At 33.4% G+C, this 25,253-nt stretch overlaps 1 protein-coding gene across 7 annotated transcripts in view; it reads left to right on the top strand.

Annotated features, from left to right (window-relative positions):
• GULP1 (GULP PTB domain containing engulfment adaptor 1) overlaps nucleotides 1-24,696 on the top strand; it is a 226,923-nt gene extending 202,227 nt beyond the window's left edge. For 2 of the 7 annotated variants that reach the window (XM_037043781.1, XM_037043782.1), the window contains 5 exons: nucleotides 11,107-11,331; nucleotides 12,882-13,020; nucleotides 16,931-17,025; nucleotides 17,973-17,983; nucleotides 22,897-24,696. In XM_037043781.1, coding sequence (XP_036899676.1) covers nucleotides 11,107-11,331; nucleotides 12,882-13,020; nucleotides 16,931-17,025; nucleotides 17,973-17,983; nucleotides 22,897-22,918 — 492 coding nt within the window. In that variant the 3' untranslated portion in view covers nucleotides 22,919-24,696. The remainder of the gene's footprint in view (nucleotides 1-11,106; nucleotides 11,332-12,881; nucleotides 13,021-16,930; nucleotides 17,026-17,972; nucleotides 17,984-22,896) is intronic. The other 5 variants (XM_037043779.1, XM_037043780.1, XM_037043783.1 and 2 more) reach the window with 3 other exon arrangements.
• The last annotated feature ends 557 nt before the right edge of the window (nucleotides 24,697-25,253 follow it).

Genomic DNA, 25,253 nt, shown 5'->3' with positions numbered 1-25,253 from the left:
TAAAGTCTTATTACATGATTTTTGAATTTGCTGATACACCGGAAGGTGTATATCTTTTTAAAGATAAAAATAAAATGCATTTAATTCTTAAAATGAACTCAATGTTTTTGAATTGTTAAAAGACATATGATTAACTCAAATTACTTGAAAATATTGTTACATGTATTTATTAACATACTTTAAAATTTTTTTGAAGGGAATATCACCAAATATTTTTGCCTTTTATTTTCTATTTTAGTCATGTAGCTGTGAAATACATTAATATAATGCTAAGTGAATCTATATTTATTTCACATTTGTTAAAATGAGCTCCCAATTTTCTAATATTTTAAATAAAATAAATAAAACTAAATTACCTAAAATTATTTAATAAGTATGAAATGTTGACATGCTTATAAATATCCACTTTTCTGAAGGTTTGTTAATGATTTGGACTATTAAAATTTAATTTCAAAAACAATGGAAATTATAAATAATTAAAATGTGAACTTAAATGTAGGTACTCCATTGTTAAGTAGCTTGCAGTGGGTCTGTTAACAGAGCAAATTTCTGTTAAGTTAGGAATATTTTACAACTGTTCTTAGGAAATTTGAGCATTAGTTTTACAGGACAGCAAGCACCTGAGAGTGCCAGCAGGTGTTTCAAAGTTAATGCATGATAAATTCCTGTTGGGCTTAGAACTTTGGAAATGAGACTGTAGGTTTTGTTTGTTTGCTTGTTTGATTTGCTTTAAGAGGACTGAAGGATAGAATGCCTCAAAATTGCTAGAGTTCTCAGCTGTTTGTTTAAAGGATTAAAGGCAGCAATCAATACATTAATTGAAGCAGCAGTGAAGTGAACTATGGGTCCCATCACACATTTAAATTACACTATAGGTGTGTTTGGTAAATACAATTAGTTTGGCACCAGATTCTCCATGAGCTTTCAGTATGCTGTGGTGAGATGAACTCTTGAGACAGATGTCACTTCGCCAATGACCAGCCCTCAGTCCAACAAGAGCCAAATTTTCCTAAGTTGTACATAGATAACTCTTTTACAATATAAAACACTCCAATTCAAAAATGATTCTCTAAGAATAATTTAAACATTATAAATTGATTCATAAAAATAAACATATAAACAAGAATTGTCTGAAGTATCAGGATTGCTAGTCAAACACAATATAGTCCACATGAAGCAGTTGCTAGTAAAATAAAATAAAATAAAAGATTTATTTCTAATGTTAGCTTTAAAGTGGTGTGTTTGGGAAGAGGGAGAAAAAGAGAACAAAGTAGGAATGGAATTTGGGGAGTTTGGGGCATGCATTGAAAGTAATGTAGAAAATGAAAATAATGTAAATTATTGGTGTGCATGTTTTTCTCCGAGTGTGTGATGAAATATCAGATAAAGTCAGTTATGGGAAGGATCAGAAAATTTAAAAGAAACATTTTGCTAAAATTTTATTAGATAACTAATAGCTCACAAACCATCTTTCCTAGCAAGAGGTCCAACATTAAAGTTGAATTTCTCTAACATAGAACAAAGATTTAAAGGAATAAGATCTTCTAACAAGAAATTTTGATCTTGCAAATGCTGATTCTCTTATTATATATTAAATTGTATATTAAACGTGAGGCCTGTTGAGTAGAATGCACTTCTTCACTCTCCTCCGAGACGCCCTAAGGAAAGGTCGCTACCTTCAGTCATTTACGTGGTACATGAATCAGTGTGAATTGGTTATGGAAACCCTTTCTCAGCAGGTGGCCTTTGGATTGAGAGCTGAATGATAAAAAGTCAATGCGCAGGGCTGAAAACAGTAACAGGAGCTTTATCCTGGAAGACAGTGAACAAGAGCTAAAAAAATCAGTTGGAAATGACATTGAAGAGAGGGTCAGGGTCTAGGTTTTCCAGGGTCCTGTGAGTAAACGTTTCGTTTTGTTGTTGTTTATTTCATTGCAATGAATGAGCAATCACTCAAAGGCTTTAAACAGGATCAGGGGCCATCTGGCTGCTGCATGTACCATGTGCTGTAAAGAAACCAAAGGGAGGTCCACAACACTGGCTCGGACGCTATGGCAGCAGAGTAGAAGAGGGAGAGGAGTAGATTAGTCTAGAATGCACTCCTGTATCAGCTGAGATGATGAGCACAGCGCAATTCCTGACACATTTTGGAAGTAGAGTTGGCAGGATTTCCTGATGGTTGGCTAGGGGCTGTACTATATAAGAATGGTCAGGATTGCCCCTTAAGGTTTTATCCTGAGTATGTGGATAGTGATGGCATTTTCTGAAATAGACATAACTTGGAGGTGAACATTAAAAAAATCAGTATTTTACTTTTGCTCATGTTAATTCTGCCTATTGGACAGAGATGTTTAATAGATGTTGAATATACAAATCTGGAATTCAAGAAGGAGGTCTGGGGTTACAGGTATGGTACTTGAATGAAAAAAGTTTACTCTTTTTCTAGCATCACATAAAGTATTGTTTATTGTTTTAGTTAATACAGTTGGTATAAATTTGCTCCCTGTGCATTTATGGAGGTTAGTTCTACCTACAAAGCAAAACAAAACAAAACAAAGCAAAGCAAAAGACTTTTTGTAATTTTTATTTTTATTTAATTCTTGTTCAAGTACAGTTTTCTGTCTTATATTCCCAGCCCTGCCTCCCTCCAGTGCTCCCCACCTCCCTCCCATTTCCACCCCCCACCCTTAGTTATTGTCCATGTGTCCTTTATACTTGTTCATGTGAGTCCATCCCCTTTTCCCCTATGATTCTCTCCCCTCTCCCCTCTGGACCCTGTCAGCCTGTTCTGTATTTGAGTGTCATTGGTCATATTTTGCTTGCTTGCTTGTTTTGTTGTTTAGATTTCTGTTATCGGTAATATCATATGGTATTTGTCTTTCACCGCCTGGCTTAATTCGCTCAACATAATGCTTTCTAGTTCCATCTATGATGTTGCAAAGGGTAGGAGTTCCTTCTTCCTTTCTGCAGCATAGAATTCCCTTGTGTAAATGTACTATAGCTTTTTGATCCAGTCATTTACCAATGGGCATCTAGGTTGCTTCCAACTTTTGGCTATCGTGAATTGTGCTGCTATGAACATCAGGGTGCATAGGTTCTTTTGGATTGGTGTTTCAGGGTTCTTAGGATATACTCCTAAGAGTGGAATTGCTGGGTCAAAAGGCACGTTCATTTTTAGTTTTCTTAGAAAATTCCATACTGTTTTCCATAGTGGTTGTACCAGTCTGCAATCCCACCAACAGTGAACTAGGGTCCCCTTTTCCCCACAACCTCTCCAGCACTTGTTGTTTGTTGCTTTGTTTATGATAGCCATTCTGACTGGTGTAAAGTGGTATCTCATTGTGGTTTTAATTTGCATCTCTCTGATAGCTAGCGATATCAAAAGACTTTTTTCTTAGTATTAAAATCAAAAGACATTTCTAACTAAAAATGTATATATTTAATATATATCAAACCATTTTTACTTAAAACCAGTTCTTTATATGCATGATGAATGAAGAGCACTCCAGTTTTTTATTTTCTCGTGTATAAATTGGCATGGCAGGTTTTTGCTTGTACTTAACAAACAGCGTGCTTCCATGTCTCCCAAATACCGCTGCAGTGGTTCAATCATGGGTTCCTTTCTGCCAAATGAAAGAGCCTTTGAAAGTACCCATGTTACATACCTCTGTATCACACTGAAATTGTATAAATCTTTTTATTGGCTTTTAGAAATGGGCTCCTTATTTATACAGTCATTTAGATACACCGAGAAATTTCCGTTACTTGACTGTGCTGTTTGCTTTTTGCTGTGTTCTAGTGGTTTGGCAACAGATTAGAGGTTGGGTTTTCCACCATTTGGTACTAATTATCTAGCAACAATCTGATTTCCATTTATTACATTCACATGGCAGTGTTGCCTGTATTTATATCAGAAAAAGAGTTTATTCTGTCCTCTTAGCCTCATGAATGCCTCCACAGGATTCCTACAGTATAAGATGTGGGCATAGCAAGTTAAATGAATTGTCCCTCCTTATTCTTACATCTGGGTGCTTACATTTTACATTTCTGTCTATAGAAGATTTTAACCAAATCAAACTATTGCCAGGAAGTTAGATGAACAAAATTGTAGTCCTAAGAAATACTGGACTTTCTATTGCTGAGTAAAATAAATGTGTCCCTTTCAATGAAACCAAGTGTTACTGGATGAAATTCTGCCTCTGCCTAATCAACTGTGTGGCCACTGATTAGACTTGATAGGACAATTATAACCTAAATGTGTATTTCATTGTGGGTCAACAGACCTGCCTATTCATCTTCCTCCAGTGTTTTCTCAACTACTATTGACGTTAAGGTGGGCAAGAGCAGATTGTGAAAACTCTCAATTACACAACTAGCCAAATATGAATCTTTAGACAAAGGCATAAATTTTAAACATGAACATAGATTTAAGAACATTTGGTGCCCACAAAAATGATTATCAGTTCACTTTCATAATTGGTACTTGCACAAAAGATGATTCTAAGGAAGTTAACCCTAATGGGAAGAAAATGTCTTCCATTCCAGTTCTGACCAGGAGTACCTGATTAAGTCACTTAATCTCTCCTCATTTCAGTTTTCCTCTTTGAGATATGGAGATGATTACATCCATTCAACTTTCAAAATTCTTGTAAGAACATATAGAGTAATAGGTTTTATAACTAAGAGACCAATATAAGCCAAATGGGGACCTAGAAATCTGGACAAAAATAAATCCATGGTGCCATAAGTTCTAAATTTCTAGAAGTTGTTACTTTTATGCCTTATTTTATTTTTAATTATATTTTCTTGATTATACTATTACAGTTGTCCTGATTTTCCCCCCTTGCTCCCCCTCCACCCAGCACCCCCCAGTCCCTCAGGTAATCCCCCCATCATTGTTCATATCTATGGGTCATGCCTATAAGTTCATTGGCTGCTCACTTTCCTATACTTACTTTACATCCCCATGGCTATTCTGTAACTACCTATTTGTACTTCTTAATCCCCTCACTTCTTCACCCATTTCTCCATGTGATGTTGACAATGTGCCATAACTGTGGAATTTAAAAGTATGAACCAGCATAGCAATATAGAAAGTATTACTAGAACATTTTTATATTACAGTTATATTTCCCATCTTTAATGTTATTTATTATCCACATTTTAACTAGAAAATTTTAATTTATATATATATATATATATACATATGTGTGTGTGTGTGTGTGTGTGTGTGTGTTATTGTTTATGCTGTTACAGTTATCCTATTTCTCTTTCCCCTCTAGTCCCCTCTGCTGTGCATCCCCCTTCCCACCAGGATTCCCCCCTTCCCCTTAGTTCATGTCCATGGGTCACACATACTAGTTCTTTGGCTTCTCTGTTTCCTATACTTCATACTTAACCTCCCCTGTCTGTTTTGTACAGACCATTTATGCTTCTTATTCCCTGTACCTTTTCCCCCCATTCTCCCCATGTCTCCTTCCCACTGATAACCCTCCATGTGATCTCCGTTTTTGTGATTCTCTTCCTATTATAGTTGTTTGTTAGTTAGTTAGTTAGTTTCTTAGTTTTTTAGGTTCAGTTGTTGATAGTTGTGAGTTTCTTGTCATTTTACTGTTCATATTTTTATCTCTTTTTCATAGATAGGTCTCTAACATTTAGAAAATTTTAATTTAGACATCTATAGTAAAAATAGAAATAAAAGTTTACTTTTTAAATTCAATTCTAAGAAGAATTTTGTACCTCTTACTAGAGGTACAAATTAAAATACTATTAATAATTTTGATAAATTATTAAAATACTTTTAAATAATTTTGATAAATGAAACTTACTACTAAAATACTTTTAATAATTTTGATAAGTCATATTTTAGCCTTAACATTGTTCACATTTTTAAAAGGATGTTTGAAGGTTTGTATCACCAAAATAACAGCATAAAATAAAAACTTGGTTTTATTCTAATATTTCTATAGATATTACCACAGAAATATTTAATTCAGTATTTTTGTTTATATGACATTTACTGATCAGATTCAAACCTTAAGACATTTCATTTAGTCAGAGCTTGAAGTTGAAATACTCACCATTGCCTAAATTTACTAAGTCACCACCTACTGAAAGAAAGAGTTGTAAAACTATAGGAACAATGAATCTCAAATATGGGCTTTTATTGCTAATGTCTTAATATAACTTCTGCATAATTAACAGCAATGTTTGAGCATAGAATTCCTCATTCTCAATAGTATAATAATTCAGATCCTGTGCATCTTCCTAAATGCAAAACACTTGGGTTATGGCCTCAGAGATTAAACAGTGATGCCATGAACTTCTGTGGAAAGTCCAAAAATTGTGGTTTCTAGCTGTCTGTCAAAATATTGACAGAAACTCCAAAATAAAAATAGTAGACTACTTTATCTAAATTAATTTCTTAGAAAAATATAGTATCCTCAACCAATTAAAAATAGCAGCTCAAAAATGACTAATTACTGAACCCTTAAAGTTAGAGACACCACTCAGAATATCTAGTGCGAAAAATGCCTTGTGTGCCATTTAGGTGCCATACTGAAATATTCTTATTCTCATTTAATAGGCCTAATAGTTTGGTGCAAAATCAAAAACTACTGAACTATATCTATATGTAAATACACTTGGCTTAGATTTCATTCTTTTAAGGAATCATATGTAACATCCAGTTCCTTGACCTGAATCTTTTCTCAGTGAGGAATCACAGTCTCAAATGTCAGCATAGCTCACGTGTGACATAAGTGTGTGAAATGGGAATGTGTTAGTAGCATTTAATTGGAAAGCATGCATTTCATTTAAAAAGCACAGCAGATATTCAATGCAAGTCAATTATTTTCATGCAAGTTTGTGAACCCACATTCTAGATTGTCTGTCTTCACAAGAAAAGCCCTGGATTTTAATGTGAAGTCTCTAAATATTTACCTGCAAGCAACTGAGTCAATATTAAAAGAGACCTGTGTGACCCCGCCCCTCCTCGCAAAATTGCCTGTTGACCACAGCTGTATTACTGATGACATCTGTATTACAGATTACTGGAAGGAAATCTGTGATAGTTAGATAATGTTCGAGACTTACACTTTAGATACCAAAAGCTATTGATAGATATTCCTGCTTTACCATTTGGAAAATAAAAATACCTCTTAAGTGGAATATTTAAATACTTAGTTTTTTCGTCTCTTATAAAGTCTTTATTTGCATAGCTATATATTCTCAGAGGAATTAGATGCATAATTTTAGTACTATGATAAAATAAATACTAGAGCACTTTTCACTTACATTATATTGGTCTTTAGTTTGTTTTGACAGGTGTCTGGAAGAGGTATTTTGGCCAATACAAGTCATAAAACAACACAGAGTACTGTCATTTATGATATAAAAGCCATACCAAGAACAACATCCTCTTAATATCTTATTTGGTTTTGCTCAGTACAGACATCCTTATCAATTTACAGTTTAAGTTAAAAATTTCTCTAGTAAAAGTTAAACAACAAGGCCCTGGCTGGTGTAGCTCAGTGGATTGAGCGCGGGCCTGCGAACCACGCGATCGCGGTTTGATTCCCAGTCAGGGCACATGCCTGGGTTGCAGGCCAGTGCCCAGCAGGGGACTCACGAGAATATCATTGATATTTCTCTCCTCTCCTTCCCTTCCCCTCTAAATGCTAAATAAATAAAATCTTTTAAAAAAAGAATGCTATTTAAAAAAAATTTTTTAAGTTAGATAACAAATACTCATAGTATAACTTATACTCCAATGTATTATATATAGCATTTTAGAACAACAAAATTTTATTCACAAGGAGCTTACAGTTGTCACCTATAATTAAAAGATGGCTACCAATCAAAACTATACAATACAGCCCTGGCTGGTGTAGCTCAGTGGATTGAGTGCAGGCCTGCGAACCACACGATCACGGTTCAATTCCCAGTCAGGGCACATGCCTGGGTTGCAGGCCAGGTCCCAGCATGGGACGTATGAGAGGCAACCATACATTGATACTTCTCTCCTTCCCTTCCCCTCTAAAGATAAATAAATAAATCTTTAAAATAAATAAATAAATAAATAACTATACATTATGTAGACCAAAAAGTAGACTTACAATTATGTATATATATATACAAACATATATACATATCTGTAGATTAATAAATAGATCACCATGACAATCAATAGGGAAAGCAATGAGTATATAACTGTTCATGCATATTAATAGAGTGATAGATTATTTAAGTCAGACCATCAGAGTTTTTGCTTCCTGACTGAACCCTTTCCTCAACTCGAATCTCTCACTTTCCACTGCCTTCTTTCTATCTGTACTTCTAGAAATGTGTGAAGAGGTGTTTCCTAGCTTAAAGATTTCCTTCAAACTTGTTAATCTTCCTAACTGCAAATTTAGTTACAACCTTACACAATAAGGTTTATCAAAAGCCAGATGCATGCTGGCTGCCTCCAAGTACTACCAGTGTTGAAAAATCTTTCCGGTATAATTTGTAACTGATGAGTCTGGCTGCAGGCTAAATCCTATGGGTGATTTTTCAGACCCTATCATAGGCAATTACAGATGCAGCACCTGGCAAACCAGGGAGTGGGGGTATGGGAAGCTGTCTCCCAGATTTAGTGCACAGTGTGGGAAGGAGGACCGAACCCCTTCTAACCCAAGGCCAGCCATGCAGCTGCCAGCCTTAGCCAGGTGCCTCCTCTCGGAAGCCTCCTTATTGGACACTCTGGCCAAGGCCTCTCTTAGGTGAGACCTGAGACCACCTTATCTGGTGGCCTTGAGGACATTTTTCTCTACTGCGATTTTATAGTGCTTTTCTACTCCTTGTCCTTTCCTCTTTCCCTTCCCCTAGCCTGCTGTCCCCACCCATTCAAAAAAACAGCAGGAATCATTTGTTCGGCGCTCCCTCAGTGGAGAGACAGTACCCTATTTCTGCACTGACACTTCTGATCTTTGTGCAGTGCCATTTCCTAGGGGAAAATGGGACATTGATGGAGCCAGTGCCTTCCTTCTGTTTTTTTGTTTATGCTATCATAGTAAGTGAATAAAACCCTGAGAAGTCCTTTCATTTTGACTTATTTTTTACTATTGTATTTTTTCCATTTCTATTTATCCCTCTTATACCCTCCTTACCCTTGCAATCAACACACTGTTGTCCATGTCCATGAGTCCTTTTTCCTCAGTCTCTCTACCCCCTGACCCAACCCCTTCAATGGCTGTCAACTTGCTCTCTATTTATTAGTCTGTCTCTATTTTTCTTTTTAGTTCAGTTCATTCATTAGATTACACATATGAGTGAAATCATATGTTATTTGCCCATCTCTGGACTGGCTTATTTCACTTAGTATAATGTCTTCCAGATCTATCCATACTGTCACAAATAAGATTTTTCTTCTTTTTCGTGGCTGAGTAGTATTCCGTAGTTGTTTTATCTGCTCATCTACTGGTGGATAATTGACTGCTTCCAAATTTTGATGATTGTAAATAACACTGCAATGAACATAGAGGTGCTTATGTTCTTTCAAACTAGTGATTTGAGTTCCTTCAGATATATTCCCAGAAGTGGGATCACTAGGTAAAAAGGCAGTTCCATTTTGAATTTTTTGAGGTATCTTCATACTGCTTTCTATAATGGCAACACCATTCTACATTCCCACAAACAGTGCAAAATGGCCTCTCTTTCTCCACATTCTCTCCAGCACTTGCTTTTTGATTTTTCGATGATGGCCATTCTGACTGGTGTGAGGTGGCATCTCATTGTGGTTTTAATTTGCATTTCTATGATGATTAGAAATCATCAGCAAAATAAAAAGACAACCCACAAAAATGGTCAATACATCTGATAAGAGGTTAATATCTAGAATTTATAAAGAACTTATAAAATTCAACACCAAAAAATCAACAATCCAATAAAAGAAATGGGCAAAGAACCTGAATAGACACTTCTCTAAAAAGGACATGCAGATGGGCAATAAACATATGAAAAGATGCTCAACATCACTAATCATCAGAGAAATGCAAATTGACTTGTTTAAATTGACATCTGGTAGCTCAGCTGTCTCTAGCTCAGCTCTTGACAGTAGCTTTTCAATATGCTATAATGGAAATAGCATCTAAAAGTCATCCAAAAAATAATGTTCAGACCCAACACAGTGTTCTGCTTGCATATTGTCTTATTATGTATTATTATATCTCTGATTTATTCAGGATGTTTATCAAATTCCTCTGCCCATCAAAGGTCTTACCATTTGAAACTCACTACCTAGAGCAGGGGTGTCAAATTCATTTTCATAGGGGGTCTCACATCAGCCTCAAGGTTCCCTTCAAAGGGCCAAATGTAATTTTAGGACTGTATAAATGTAACTACTCCTTAACAGTTAAGTGAGAGTTTGGCACTGCCACCAGGTAGAAACAAGGTAGAGGGCAGGATTCGGCCCTTGGGCCTTGTGTTAGCCACCTGTGACCTAGAGATAGGGTATGATGCCTGGAGTCAATTGTTTTGAAGTTTGGCTGTGCTTTTTACTTCATATAGGAATAACTCACAAAAAATCTATGGACCTTAATCCCCATATCTTTAGTATAATGACATAACATTACTAATACTAATATTTCAAAATAATTTTGAGGATTAAATATAAAATGGTTGTTGTAACCCTTTTTGAAAATTCTGCAAAGTCTCAGGTTTTTACTAGACTTCGACCTCAGTAACTTTTTTTACTTTCCTTCCTTTTTTCATCTCGTTATCTGGAGGCTCTCTCCAAAATAAATCATGAAGCGTTCCTAAGTTTTCTCTGCACTGTCTTCCTCTCATGTTCTAAAGAATGCAACATTTTATTTAAATCTCTAAAAATGTTATATTTCAGTAAAAATGGTCAAAGGAAACAGTCCAGAATCCAAGCACTGTCACAATGGGGAAATCTACTTTACTGATTCTACTAAAACTATCTGTTTTATTATTAGTCAAATTATTTTCAAATGTCTTATCCTTTTCACAAAATATTTTACAAACAAATTTTCATGTATACCTTTTTCTCTTTCCTTCTTCTTTCCTTTCTTCTCCTTAGTTTATCTCTCTGTCCTTTTTTCACAGCTGCTGCACACAGTGTCTGATCATGAGCAACATGGGTTTCAGAGATGCTCATCCTCTTTCTGGCGCGGTAGTGACGGCCCATCTCCCTGTCTAAATATCTCTTCTATTACTGTCACTCCTGTCAACTCAACTGATTCCAGACTGTCCCTGGGACTGTTAATACCACCACCTTCTAAATGTGGTCTTCCCAAGCCAATCAGTGAGCGCAGCATTCCAAGACCTCATGTAACTTTCTAAACAGAAAATTCTTTTTATTACCCCACTTATTTTCTTTAATTCTGCTATAATGTACTATTTATATAGTAGTGGATATACAGCTGTATTTTGAAAATTGGGATGTGGTCTGGGGCCTTTGTATGCCATTTTTGCTTCCATCAGTTACCCATTATCTGAGGGTTTCAGATTGGGAAAGTAGGTTATTGGTGATCTTGGTAAAAGTAATTTCAGTAGATTCAGTGCATGGAGAGTGAAGTCTAGGTTGACGTGAGTTGAGAACTGAATGAAGGAAAAGTTAGGGCAGGAAATGTAGTATCTTTTTCAAGGCGCTTACTTAGGCTTGTAGGGAAGAGAGAGATGAGAGGCTGGAGGAATAAAGAGGGGACAGAGTGAAGGCATTTTTTATTGTTTTCTTTTTAATTACAGTTGAAATTTGAGTATCTTTATATTGTGAAAAAGATGAGACAGGAGGAAGCCAGTGGAAATAGAGAGATGAGCTATCTAGGCCAAGAACATTCCTGAATAGGAGGAAAGTGCTGGAGTATAAAGTTGCCTGGAAGTCTTTGGATAGACATTATTTTGTGTTAAACACTGTGTTAAAACAAGGGAGGTGACAGCAATTTTCCTGCATGAAAACGTGTAGTAACAATCACGTGAATGGCAAATCCACCTCTCTTTACACATAAGCAGCTTTATTTTTCTTCATTGTTTTCATCTGGGAATCAGAAGAATAAATGTATTTCCAGAACTCTAATTTTAATATGAACCATTCTTAAGTAATCTCTATTCATGTTCTTATAGAAAAAGAAACTTTTTCCTCACTATCCCTGTCTAAAATGGGAATTCTTTACTTTTATCACTATTATTTTTATATTATGGATTATGTGTGTGTTTGTGTATTTTTCCCCCTAAATGACAATCAAAGTGATGACTGTTCATTCTTACATTATGTTCTGGCCCAGACTGACCCAGATAACAATTATTTTGATGGCATACTTAGTGATTATTAATTTATTTCAAAAGGTAGGTATCTATTATAGAAAACCTGATGAAATCTTATTCAGGATAAAAGGCATAGCAATGAATCTAATAGTTAGCTGTCATTTGTAGTTCTAAATACACCCTTTAAAAATTTTAAAACATGTTCTCAATTGCATCTGTATGGTTATATTTAAGAAGACGCATCACTTATGTTTAATTATTTCTGTTTAAAACATGATCTTAAAGAAAATACATCACTAAAATCATATTTTATTTAGTTTCTAACATTTTCAATTCTCTTATACAAATAGCAGTTTTTCTTTTATATCTCTCCAGAATGCTATTGTCACTATGTTTGTCATCATCTTTGAGAACATTTTTGTAGAAACTTTTTATTGCTTTCTTGTCAATCAGTATTTAGTGTAACTTGTTGAACCATGTGAAATTGCTAATATTTAACTATTTTTCACTCAAGTGAATTTGTTGTTTTTATATACCTTTTATATGCATATGAAATATTTAGCATTAGAATGTATCTGCACGAAATACTACTCTAATTCATACTGTTTTTATTGCAGGCAGGCAGTGTGCCACCGAAGTCACCCTCCACTGACATCTTTGATATGATTCCATTTTCTCCAATGTCACACCAGTCCTCAGTACCTACTCCCAATGGCACACAGCCACCTCCCATACCCAGCAGATCTACTGAGATTAGTAAGCTTTCTAAACAAATTAATATTCTTTACTTCATTTGTATACATTTTAAATACTTAATACTTTATGTGAAAGTGTGTATCTTAATGAGCTCACTAAAAATTTCAATTACCAAAGTATTATGTTTATATATATTTGCCACACTCAGTTAATTATATTTTACTTTATAATTCAGAGTATACTATTAAGATATCATTTGCATTTAAAAGTATTTTATGAAAGTGATATTTTGGTGTAGGGTTATTTACATTAAAATGCAAAGCACTTGATTATACTTTGATTTTGTTTTGGTGTTATATTTTTAATGTTTTAATTTAATTATTAAAAGCAACTCTGATGGTAATTATTTTAATAATTTTTGACATATTTAATAGAGCTCATTCTAAACTTTTTCTTATTGTGGAGTATATGGATAATCTTCATTGAAGAAATACATAAATCTATGAATTCCATGGCTTATTAACCTTTATGTAAGAGTTGTTTCTTTGATATCTAAAATGTTGCAAATGCATTAATTTTCTGATTTTCCTTCTATGTATCTAGAAGGAACACAAAAGTCTCTTTTTGATGAATTGGAGCATGTAACAGATGCTCATTGTCAATATCTCGTCTCTGTGTTGTTGTGCACCCTGCCACAGAACCTGAAAGTGCAGTTCCCAGTGCCCATGGTCAGTCATGATGTCCAAGGGGAAACTGAAGAAAGAGAATTTTACATACGTGCTTTATTGCATCCGCTCTGGTTCACATTAAACCATTTTCACTGTAACTCTGAAGTTTTAGCTTACCTCTTTAAAGCATGTCGGATCCTATAGTTGATTTGTTTTCCCCTGTAGAACTTAACAAAGTATTTGGCACATGTTAGGCATTCATTAAATTTTAGAGAACTAATTTGTTCTCTAATGTAAATATGAAGTAATGACATTTGGAACTTTAAAATCAGTTTATGGAAATATTCAATACTTCATATAAGTTTATATATATATATATATCCAATGCAAGGTTACTCTATAATACATACATGATAGTGTTTTTAGAAAATGTTGCCAATATTTTGATATTGTGATGGGATAGTTTTTGTCCCAGGGTCCCACAACTCTTCCTTGACTGCTGTTTTTACTTACTTGGTCTTCATCATAAGTTTACTCATTCACTATGTAATTCAGTGGACATTTGTTTAGCATATACACTAAAATTAGGTTACATACTAGAATTTGAAATATAAATTAGCAACATATCCATGATGGAGGCTTTTAATCCAAGTCAAAAGATAAATTGAAATGAGTAAATAAATTTTAAGATATTTGGAAGGAATGATCTATCAGGATAGTTAACTGAGATTTCAAAATCAATTATGGTTTAGGATTTTAGACCAAATGTTTTTAATGCAGGACAGCTGAGGTAGAGAGGGAGTAAATAATGAGTTCTGTTTTAGATGTTATCTGAAGTAATCAAATGGTGTAATGGGATTTATCAGCCGAAGTTAACACCTTGCTGCATTTTTAATTGTCTACCTCTCCTAAGTGCCAAAGTTTAATATGTCAATAGATAGAAAGACTAGATAAATAGATGATAGATAAATAGATAGTCCTGGTTACCCTGTACTGCCTGTAGTGACAATTTAAGGAAAAAATCTTCAACTTGTCTTTATTAGTAAAATTGTCTGAAACTCTAATCCAGTAGGGTTTTGGTAATAGGACTTTTTCTTTAAATCTTAAATATGTTCATTCATGTATTTTTCATTATTTGCTAAATACATAAAGGCAGAAACCTGTAAGATTTCTCCTGAGTTTCTCTTTTTACTACATGAGGACCTGCTCGTTCTCCAGAACATATTTTTGACCTTTGAATATGTATAGAGTTTAATTAATTCATTTAATACTTTGTTCCCTGATTGACTCTAAATTCCATGAAGGAAAGAACTTGATCCTTTCTTATTAGTTTAATCCTAACAAAAATTACCTAGCAAAATGCATGGCACTTAATATGAGTTCAATAAATATTGAGTGGATAAAGGAAAGGATTACTGATGAACTATTACCTAATAGTTTATTCTTTTACATTTACATTAGACTTAAATAATTTTAATATTATTAATTGTATAACAGATTTTTTTCATTAGAAATTGACTTATGTGATATTTTGTTATAAATTTTACATTCATCTGAGCCGACCAAAATATGTCATAGAGCTCTGTAATGTTTATTAATTTATTGATATAATGATACTGATATATTAATATGTAAATGTAGTAGCTTCTTAAGTTGTAAGGGAGTCATAAACCCTTGAGAGTATAATAAACATTATGAAGCATTTCGGGAATGTCAAAGATCCCTTTAAGCCCATTTGAAACTTTGGCAATTTTGAGGGCCAACTTCAGAAAAATCTATGTAATGAAAATCTCTATAGCTCCAGTCAGCAGTTCTTTCTCTTTATTAATTCATTTCTTGACCAGCATCTGCCATGTGTAAAGCCCTGTTCAGTGTGCTTGTGGAAAGGTGGTAATCAGGCTACTCTTCTAAAGAAAAGTTCTTCTTATTCTCAAAATGCTGGTTTATTGCCTGAGCAACATCAAACTGAGGAAATAAATCATAAAAAAATAATATCGATAAATTATATAAAAGGTAGCAACAAATTCCCATATGTTTAGGCGGCCTTGGCTTATTCCTTTTGTTCTGGTATGACTATTGGTAGTGCTCTTTTCACTCTTAAAAGTGTCTTTAGTTGGATGATAAAATATGCCCCTCTTATTTGTACAGCACTTACCAGAACTGGAAACTTCTAAGCATTACATTAGATTACATAATGCATGAATCTGGCCCCCCAAAATGTTATGACTGGGGACTCAAGTATAATGGGAGTGGAAGAGTGAGGCTATCACAGAACTCAAGCGCATAAATGTTATTTCTTACATAGCATTGAATTTAGAGACTATACTTATAGTTTCCTAAAAAAAAAATGAAATTCTTATTACATTTTAAATTCTGATGTCCATATGTAATTTGACATTCTTTTCTAGTCACCTAGGGCTTTATTTGAATTAATTCAGAGGAAAGAAATTTCTTAACCATTTTTAAAACTTTTGAAATTATGTAATAGGAAAGCCTTATCAATCACAGACATTGATTTTAACTTGGATACTTCTTTTGTAATAAAAAATGCATATTTTATATGTACAGAGAGCTTTTTGATACTCCATGACTGCTATTTTTAAAATGACGTTATTGTTGTTCAGTTACAGTTGTCTGCATTTTCTCCCCACCACTCTCCCCAACCCCGGCCAAGCCCAGCTCCCTCCCTTGTTTCCACCCTCCCCCTTGGTGTTGTCCATGTGTCCTTTATAGCAGTTTCTACTTGTTTCTGGGCTAAGAAGCATTTAAAAACAACCTGTTTCATTGTGGTTATTTAGAAAGATGAAATAAATTCCACAGTACATGAGATGATGCTCCTTAAATTTTTTTCTGAGATAAAAATAGATGAACTATGAGTAAAAGTACCTACTAATCTAGTTGGTCCTACATACTGCTTCGTGATTGTGTTGGCAAAGTCATCAGTAAATGAAGTAGGGAAGTCTCATTGAGTAGCACATTCATTTTAGTACATTTAAATTTCTTCAGAAAAATGCAGGTATTCTAACATACTAATCATCAAATAGTTGGTGAATCTGATGTTAAGAACCCTTAATTAAAGACATAGAAACATCTCGGGATAATATTTTTTTGTATCTAGTTTTTAATATCATCATAAAATGAATCTTTGCTTACTTGTTGGCAATATAAGCTCAGGAAAGCCCAGAATAAAAAGTGTAACTGTGGATAGTGGCTCATTTGGTCACGTAAGTATTTGTTTATATAATTCTGTCTTTTAAATATAACACACCCCAACTTCCTGTCATTCATTTTCTTCTGTTTAGAACGGGACCTGTTTGGAGCAGAACCTTTTGACCCATTTAATTGTGGAGCAGGGGAGTTCCCTCCTGATATTCAATCAAAATTAGATGAAATGCAGGTGACTATTTAACAGACTGCCCATAAATGCTTGTTCTTTTTAATATGAGATGCTATATACCAAAACTAACCTTTTCTTGGGTTATTATCGGTATAAAAACATACTTAAAATAATTACTTTAAAATGATAATACACATTTAAGTCCTAAAAATACTCCTCCACCTGCTAGGGGTAAGCTTTACTTAATGGCGCAATTTATAATAGTAATAAGATGATTCACATTTTTATACAAAATTACATGCATTCTACTTATTTATTTTGAAATCCAAGAATTAAAAGGCCATTAGACTAAAATTCAGTCTCAGTCTTAACAATTATGAATTTCAAAATTGTGAATGGGAAGATGAAGGAAAATCTTTGTAAGACTAAAATCAGTCTCCCTTAAAACGAAGGAAGCATTGTAGCTGTATTTCGTAACTTTGGGGCTCTTACTGAAAAAAGCGGACACCCGGTAACAAGTTTTTTATGAATGTAGTTAAGTTGGGTTTCTGTTCCTTATCTCCCTTTTATTTTTCAATTCTGAATTGTTCTGGGAGTTTGAAGATACTGGTTTTAAGAACTCCATAGAATTGTCTATGATTAACAAATGTTCTTATCAACATTAAACACTTCGGTTACTATTTTCACTTTATATTTTGGTGGAGTTATTTATTATATGCTAGTTTTTATCAAAGATTATATATATATACATATATACATATATATATGTATATATGTTTTTTAGATTTTCACAAAATTGAAAATTTTTCTATAGATTTTTAAAAAGATAAGTCTATAATATTAGGTTTTTGTAAGAACTCATTTGAGAAACACTGTATTGGAATGAGTTTATGATGTGTTAGTCAAATAATGTTAATCTGTGCTTTTTTTTGTTTTTATTCAGTTTTTGCCGTTTCTAATATTTTCTTAATACCCTTTTTATTCCTTTCTGCTTTCATGGTGGGTAGCGCCAGAGATGGTTGGTATATTATTTCATAATAATTTTAAACAACATAATTTTTTACAGCTAAAGCCATATTATTTGCATGCTTTATTTAATAAATATTCAAATAGCTGTTTCATATGGATTTGTATGATTATTAGCTGTGTTTAAGGAGATCTTATAACCTGTATCCTGTATTTTAAAGTGTTTTTTGATGACTTAGTCACTAATGCATTGTCCACCTAATTGCTTGTCATTTCTGTGAGCCCAGGATTTACTTGCAAGGTGACTTTAACTAAAGTAAAATAATTTTTCTATCTAAAGTTTATGATGGCTTTTGTTATTAACCTTGTTAGTCTAATTAATCTAGCACACTTTAGCTACTATTTTTACCTTTGCAAGTATGTAAAAATTTATACTTTATAATGGCTTATATAAACCATTACATTGAGTCAATAAGGCTACAGAAGTATTTGGTTTTCCTTGTTCATTTACAGAAGAAATCATTGAAACACCTTATTATATATGAACAATTTAATTGGAAAGGTTAAGCCATGTTTTATTATAAATTGGTAGAAAATTAGATATTTATTTGAAATCTTTTGGGGCGACTTTGCCTGCAAGTCCTCCTGCCCATCCACCACAGATGAAAGTAACACTACCAAGACATGATCTGCTTGGGGAGGAGAAGTGGCCAATTTCTCAGAGGAAAAAGGCCAGGAGCCCCTTCCTCCAGGGGCTTTTATTGGGTTGTAATACACAAGAATACAGGTGGTAAGGATCAAACAGTAGATAACATTTCAAAGAAATCTAAGGGCTTAGTCTGAGTCAGTGTTTGTCTGGAAAGGGGGTTGCAGAAACTTTGGGAGGCGTACTTATTTCCTGCTCAGACCCTTAACATATGAATGAAAGCACTCTTAGCAAAGCAGGTTTCACAAGACTTTTAGGAATTCTTTCTTATGCCTGATTACCCCAGATCCTGCTCCAGCAAGGCAAGAGGTTGCACCACCTCCCCCATCAAAGGTTTTCAGGCTTAAGTGAATTAGAGCCAAGAATCGCTTCTCTCAGAGGACCTGGGGACTCGGGCTACGTCGCATAGCCAGGGGGCGAGGGTCCATCACGCCCTCTTTGTTACAGCCCCCCAAGTCCTTCCATGAAGGCCTCCCAAGTGATCATGTCTGGCTTAGGTGGCCCTTCTCTCTGAGGAGTCTTACCCATTATTGACTAACTGATCATGTTTTGGGGGCAGAGGGAGTAAGCAGAGGCAGCATTTGCTACCAGAGACAAGCTTTTTGTCCTTAGGCTCAAATTCGGAAGGTTGCTCGCTCAGCCTTAATCATGGGGGGTGGGGGAGGAGTTACAATTCCTGAAACCAGGCAGAGCAGTTCCCTACAGAAATCAATAACTTAGTTTTTCCATTTAATTTAAACTTCTGGGTTCATGAACCAAGAAGCAAATCAGTGCAATAGTATTGATAGCCCGGAAGTGTACCGTGTAAGTTATAATAACGTAATACATTGAAGAAAACAAGCATGGCAAGTCAATGAATGGTGAAAGAACTATGCATTGAGTGGTGCTAAGTCAACTGGTTAATAACTTGGGAGGATCAATATGCACCAGAAACAGCAAATATTCAAATAAATTTTATAAGCATTAGGTAGTTTAAATGTTTGAAATATAAGTGAATATTGATCAAACTTTTTATTGGTGATTAATTTTTATAAGGGCATATTTTATATGAACATATAATCTTCTACAGAAGAACTTATATAGTTTTTTTAACCTTCCCTCTAAAATATAACTATATCAGCCCTGGGTGGTCTGGCTCAGTGGATTGAACACTGGCCTCCAAACGAAAGGGTCACTGGTTCATTCCCAGTCAGGGCACATGCTTGGGTTACAGGCCAGGTCCCCAGTAGGGGGCACATGAGAAGCAACCACACATTGATATTTCTCTCCCTCCTCCTCTCTCAAAAAGTAAATAAATAAAATCTTTAAAAAATATGTAACTATATTACATATATATAATTAAAGTAAGTAGACAAATGATTAGGAAACTAAACAATCAACATACAATTTTTACAAATGAAGACCACAAGTGTCTAATATACATGTAGAATATTTAGTTCAATCAGAAAAAAACATACAAGTTAAGTAAAGAATTATAAATGTGTTTTGATCTAGCAAATTACAACTATTATTTTCTGAGCAATAAACAGCACTGGTGCAGGTGTGATGAAACAAGCACTCTGAGTCGCTGCGTAGTGTCAGCTCATAGCATTGTCGTAGAGGGTAATTTGTTATTAAAACTGTATTGTATTTTTCATCAAAAATTAATATACTCTATTCTGAGGGAAAATTATAAGTGTAAAAATATGAAGAACATCTAGTCAGCCTTATTAGCAACTGTAAAATACTAGAAGCTATTAAATCATATTAAAAATTAATAGAATCTTATATAGTCAGTAAATTAGTTTAATGTGGATTCAAAATAATAATAGAAAGTTTGTTTTGCGAAGATTAAAAACATAGGAAATTGTATATACTATACATTAGGCATTAATAGAAAGTTACGTGTAATATAACTGTGTTTTACATTTTGATCAAAATTGTTTTTAAAAATATATAGATGGAAAGAAAGGAGACTCAAAGGACCTAAATCAACATGTTCACAATTTTTGCACATTAGTGATTTTTCCTTTCTTAATGTGCATTTCTCCCTATTGCAAAAAAAGAAAATGCAGTTGGGCAAAATATTCTACACAAAAAACATATTAACATGTTAATAATAAAATTATTTTTGTGTAGTGTTAGTTTATGATCATTTTCATCACTACATCAATTAAATAAAGCCTCATTTTTATTCAGAAGTTAATTCCAGAGGATGCGCAGATCCTAGACAGGTTCAGAATCTGTTAAACTATGATTTACAAAATGATACCTAGAAGAGAAGGTCAGATAATGTATGAAAAATTTTATTGTAGGAGAGATAACAATGTGTCTGTTCATTGGGATGATTAAAATAATCTAGGGAACTTTGAAAGGGTCCTTATAAAGTGACCATGGAGATCATCTTTTAAGTGAGAAACTTTTTTAAATATTGAAATTACAATTGAGCCCTATTTATTTTGATTACTATTCAAACTTTCAAATACTAATAACACATTGAGAAATAGTATTTTCAGGGCCATTTATGTCATACGGGTTTAATTTCAGAATGAACTGGCAAAACTTAAAAAACACTGTATGGTATCAAACTTTTCCAAAGGTAATATATACCCTAGTTCTCTGTCTGCCTATCTATCTATCTATCTATCCACCTACTATATAGCAAAATATTCTTATGATAAGAACATGCTTTGAAAAAATTACAGTAAATCCTCTAATGTTTGCTTAACTGAATGTAATTTGTATTCTAAGTCCTGGGAAGAAATTTTGAGAAACCTTTACAGTGATGACATTGCTCTGCATTGTCTATGCTCTAGGTATAATGAGCACTCAGTGAACATTACTAGAGAATAAGGTGTGACTTATGGTTCTATAACAGCCTTCTTCCTGTACTACATTAGCAATGGTTACATTGGATTTGTAATAACATGTACTTTTAAATACCTGTTTTAAATTAATGTAATTTAGGGAAATACAAATAGATACACCGTTACCACCATTACCGTTACTACCAATTAGGTAGTAGATACAATCTAATTAAACAAAACACAGAGCAGAATAGGGACAAAGCCTTATTTTTTAGAGGGTTTTTTTTTCATTTCTATTTATTTCTGCTAAGGAATAGACTGCTGTCTATATTTCATGTGCCAAAAGTGTGTCAGGTGCCCACCCCAAACTACAGGTGATCTCAGTGAACAAAATTTCAGTTCTGTACGAAAGTTAGAAATATCTTTATAATCCATAATATATATTTGTACATATATGATTTGTATATGAATATGTATACATATATATATGAAAAAAGAGAGAAGAGAAACGTTGCCTCGCTGCTTCTAAAAGAAAACCCAAAACATGGCCTCCAATTCCATTGATCAGTGTGAGTCTGTGCTTTTCGTCTCCTCTTTGTAGGTCAGGGAGCAAAGATTTACATACAGATGTGGGGATGGAGATAGCTTATACTTCTACTATCTATCTTATGCAAAAAGAGAAGACGACTTGGAGTAGAGAAGGAAAGGTTTTCTTTGTTGTTGTTGTTTGCCATTAACTTTTAGCTCAATTCCTAAGGAATAAAACAAAAATGAAAACATTTTGTAACTATATCAAAGGCAACTTCATTTCCAAAAACATCTAAACCATGCTCGGTGGAGTGGGATTCCTCGTGACTTCTTGCCACTACAGGCAGACCTAGTAAAGAAGCTTTCTTGGTGGCAGAGTGCCCTGCCATTCTTTCTGTGTTCCGCCTAGGATGTGACATTGCATTTACTAAACGTATTTTATCAGGATCCAAACAATGGTAACCAAAAAGAAAGGTGAAAAATAGCAGGCTACCTTGAACCAGTATCAATCTGAAGTTTAACTATCTTATTTAAACTTAGTATTACTTAGTTTTAAGAAAATGTCAATCATTAAGAACAAGAGAAGAATTTAAGAATGGTGAAGACTTTACTAAAAAAAAAAAACGTTTACAACTTAAAACTGCTTAATTCCATATATTTAAGTTGTTTTTTCTGTCTCCCATGCAAGCTAACCTCACATATATTTTTAAAATGTTTAATTCTAATGGTTATAAAGATCTGCTTATATGCTTTATATATTGGTGTATATAGAATATACACCAATATATAAAAATTTGGCAAGCCAACATTTGACACTTAATTTTTTCTTAGTTAATCAAAGCATGAAGATTTCAACTTCTGTTCATAGTCTTTTTGGTGTACTGATTCTTTTTTTTTTATTGTTGTGAGTATTTTCTCTTTTAATTATTTTACTCTATTTTACAGGAGGGGTTCAAAATGGGACTAACTCTTGAAGGCACAGTATTTTGTCTCGACCCACTAGACAGCAGGTGCTGACGTCAAGAAACAGGTTCCTTATTTGTATTAAATTTATTTTATCTATCTATCTATATATATATCATTCATTATTACTTTATAACAGGTCTTATACTTGTGCCAATAAATTTGTTAATATTTTCACTTTCTGAAATTTATTTCAGTAAAATTTCCTCATACATTCACTGTTGCTCTGTAACATTTTATTTTAAAAACTCACTGTAAAGTAAATCATTCTTTTATGTTCATTTCAGTTTCTAACATAGAAGAATTTGTAATGAAAAAACAAATTATCCAAATATCTATTGTGTGTCTGAGTTCTAAATAGTTAGCATCTTGAAATTTGTCTTCATGTACCAGGCTGCTAGACTATGATTGATTTCCCAAAAGCCATACCTTAATGATACCTTTCAATGTCCTAAAGAGACATACCAATTTCAAACCCAGTACCCTATTTAAGCTAATAAATATGTTACCATTCTTTAGACAGACATCATTTTATTATGAAATGTAGTTTCATATCATTAGAAAAATGTAAGCTTTGAATACAATGCCACCGGATCATTTTTAACAGGTTAAATAACAAAAATATAAATTCTTATAATAATTAAACCAAATGTATTTAGAGTATTATTAGTAAATGCAAAGTAATAATGTTAGTTATTATCATCAATTATACTCTAAATATTATTTATTTCATAAATAAATATTGCGGAAAATGAAAATTTGCTATTTACAAAAAACTTAAAATTTAATTTTAATGAGATAATTTCCATTACCAAACATATAAACATCATTGGGTCTCATGTATCCTGAAAAAGCATTTGGAAAGTATGCTGTCTATAGTTGCAGTGTTTTTATTCCTACTTACTTTATCAAATATATTTTTGTCTCAAAGTATTGTGATGCCTCATTAGTTTTGATACTCTAAAATCTATGACAACTAGTCATGAATCATCAGTTATTTAGCAAATATAATATTTTGTTGTTGAAGTTAGAGTCTCATTTTTTATAAAAATCAACTTGCCCTTAGTTTAGTTTTTAACATAAATAATATTTTTACTCAGTACAACAAAAAATTATGGTTAAAGCTTATAATTTGATTTATTACATTGTCAGAAAAAAATTAATGAGGTTAGATTGGGGGTAGATCTCAAAAAAGATTTTTCTTTCCTTTTAGTCTTGGAAAGTTTCTTCTAGTGCTAAAGACACATTTTCACTAGAAAAAAACATTAAGTAGCTCATGCAATATTGTATTTGTATGTTTCTTCATCGTGTTCTTTGATATATATAAGCCTTGTTTTCTGGTATATGCTAAGTTGTACCTTAATTAGAAGGCAGTATATGTTTCATAAAAAAAAGTCTTTATAATTTTGTCGGTCATATAGTATTTTGGAATTTGTATAATGAGGACGCTTAGAAGCCATATCAATGGCTTTTTTTAACAGATAGAATTTGTATTTTTATTGTACTTTACAAAGCTTTATGTAATAGGTATATATTTAGTGGCCATTTATTATCAATGGTAACATAATAGAATACTTAAGATGTATTTGCACATTTAAGATATATTACTTTACCAATTTTTAATGGTAATCAGTTCTGCTATGGGCATGGTTATATAGTCCACGGTTGGTCATTACTTATGAGAATTTATTTCACTGATGCATTTTTATGAAGATCCAGTCGAAAATTGTATTTCTATGTAAACACAATGATATGTTTGATTTGGCTGAAAATAAATGATTTGAATTAAATTAAACTGTATAATTTACTCATTAAATAATCTCTAACTAAGACACTTTCTGAAGCTAATTACATGCCAGATATTTCTGGTCATACTTTGGAGACAAAAGAAAGAAAGAGGCAGATAGAAGAAAAAGAAAGAACTTTAACTTCATTTCTTTTTATTTATTTTAATTGTTCAAATACAGTTTTCTGCCTTTTACCCCCATCCTTAACTTCATTTCTTACAGCCCACACACATTTTAGCCTTCTGAGCAAATATCACTCAGTTGTGAAAACAATGGACTTGATCCTGCTGGTGAGAGAGGTCAGAGTTTGGTTACTCTCGCCAGAAGCCTCTGGTGCAATAACCATATTATGAAAATATACCTTTTCAACATTAAGAGTTTTTTTAGCCTGGTAATAACAATACGTGTCTTGGCTGATGGCCTTACAAAGTGGACTCGATAATAGGATTCGAGTTGTTGCTAACGGACTATTATGAAGAAGTTTTGAACTTATTCAAACCACAATGTTAAGTATTTTAAAGACACACAGGATGTAACATGCACTGCCTTGCC

This window comes from Sturnira hondurensis, unplaced genomic scaffold, assembly GCF_014824575.4.
Source record: "Sturnira hondurensis isolate 20B ecotype Veracruz unplaced genomic scaffold, ASM1482457v3 Scaffold0004136, whole genome shotgun sequence".
NCBI lineage: Eukaryota > Metazoa > Chordata > Mammalia > Chiroptera > Phyllostomidae > Sturnira > Sturnira hondurensis.
The sequence above is the reverse complement of the archived record's forward strand: the minus strand, read 5'-3'. Positions and strand labels throughout refer to the sequence as shown.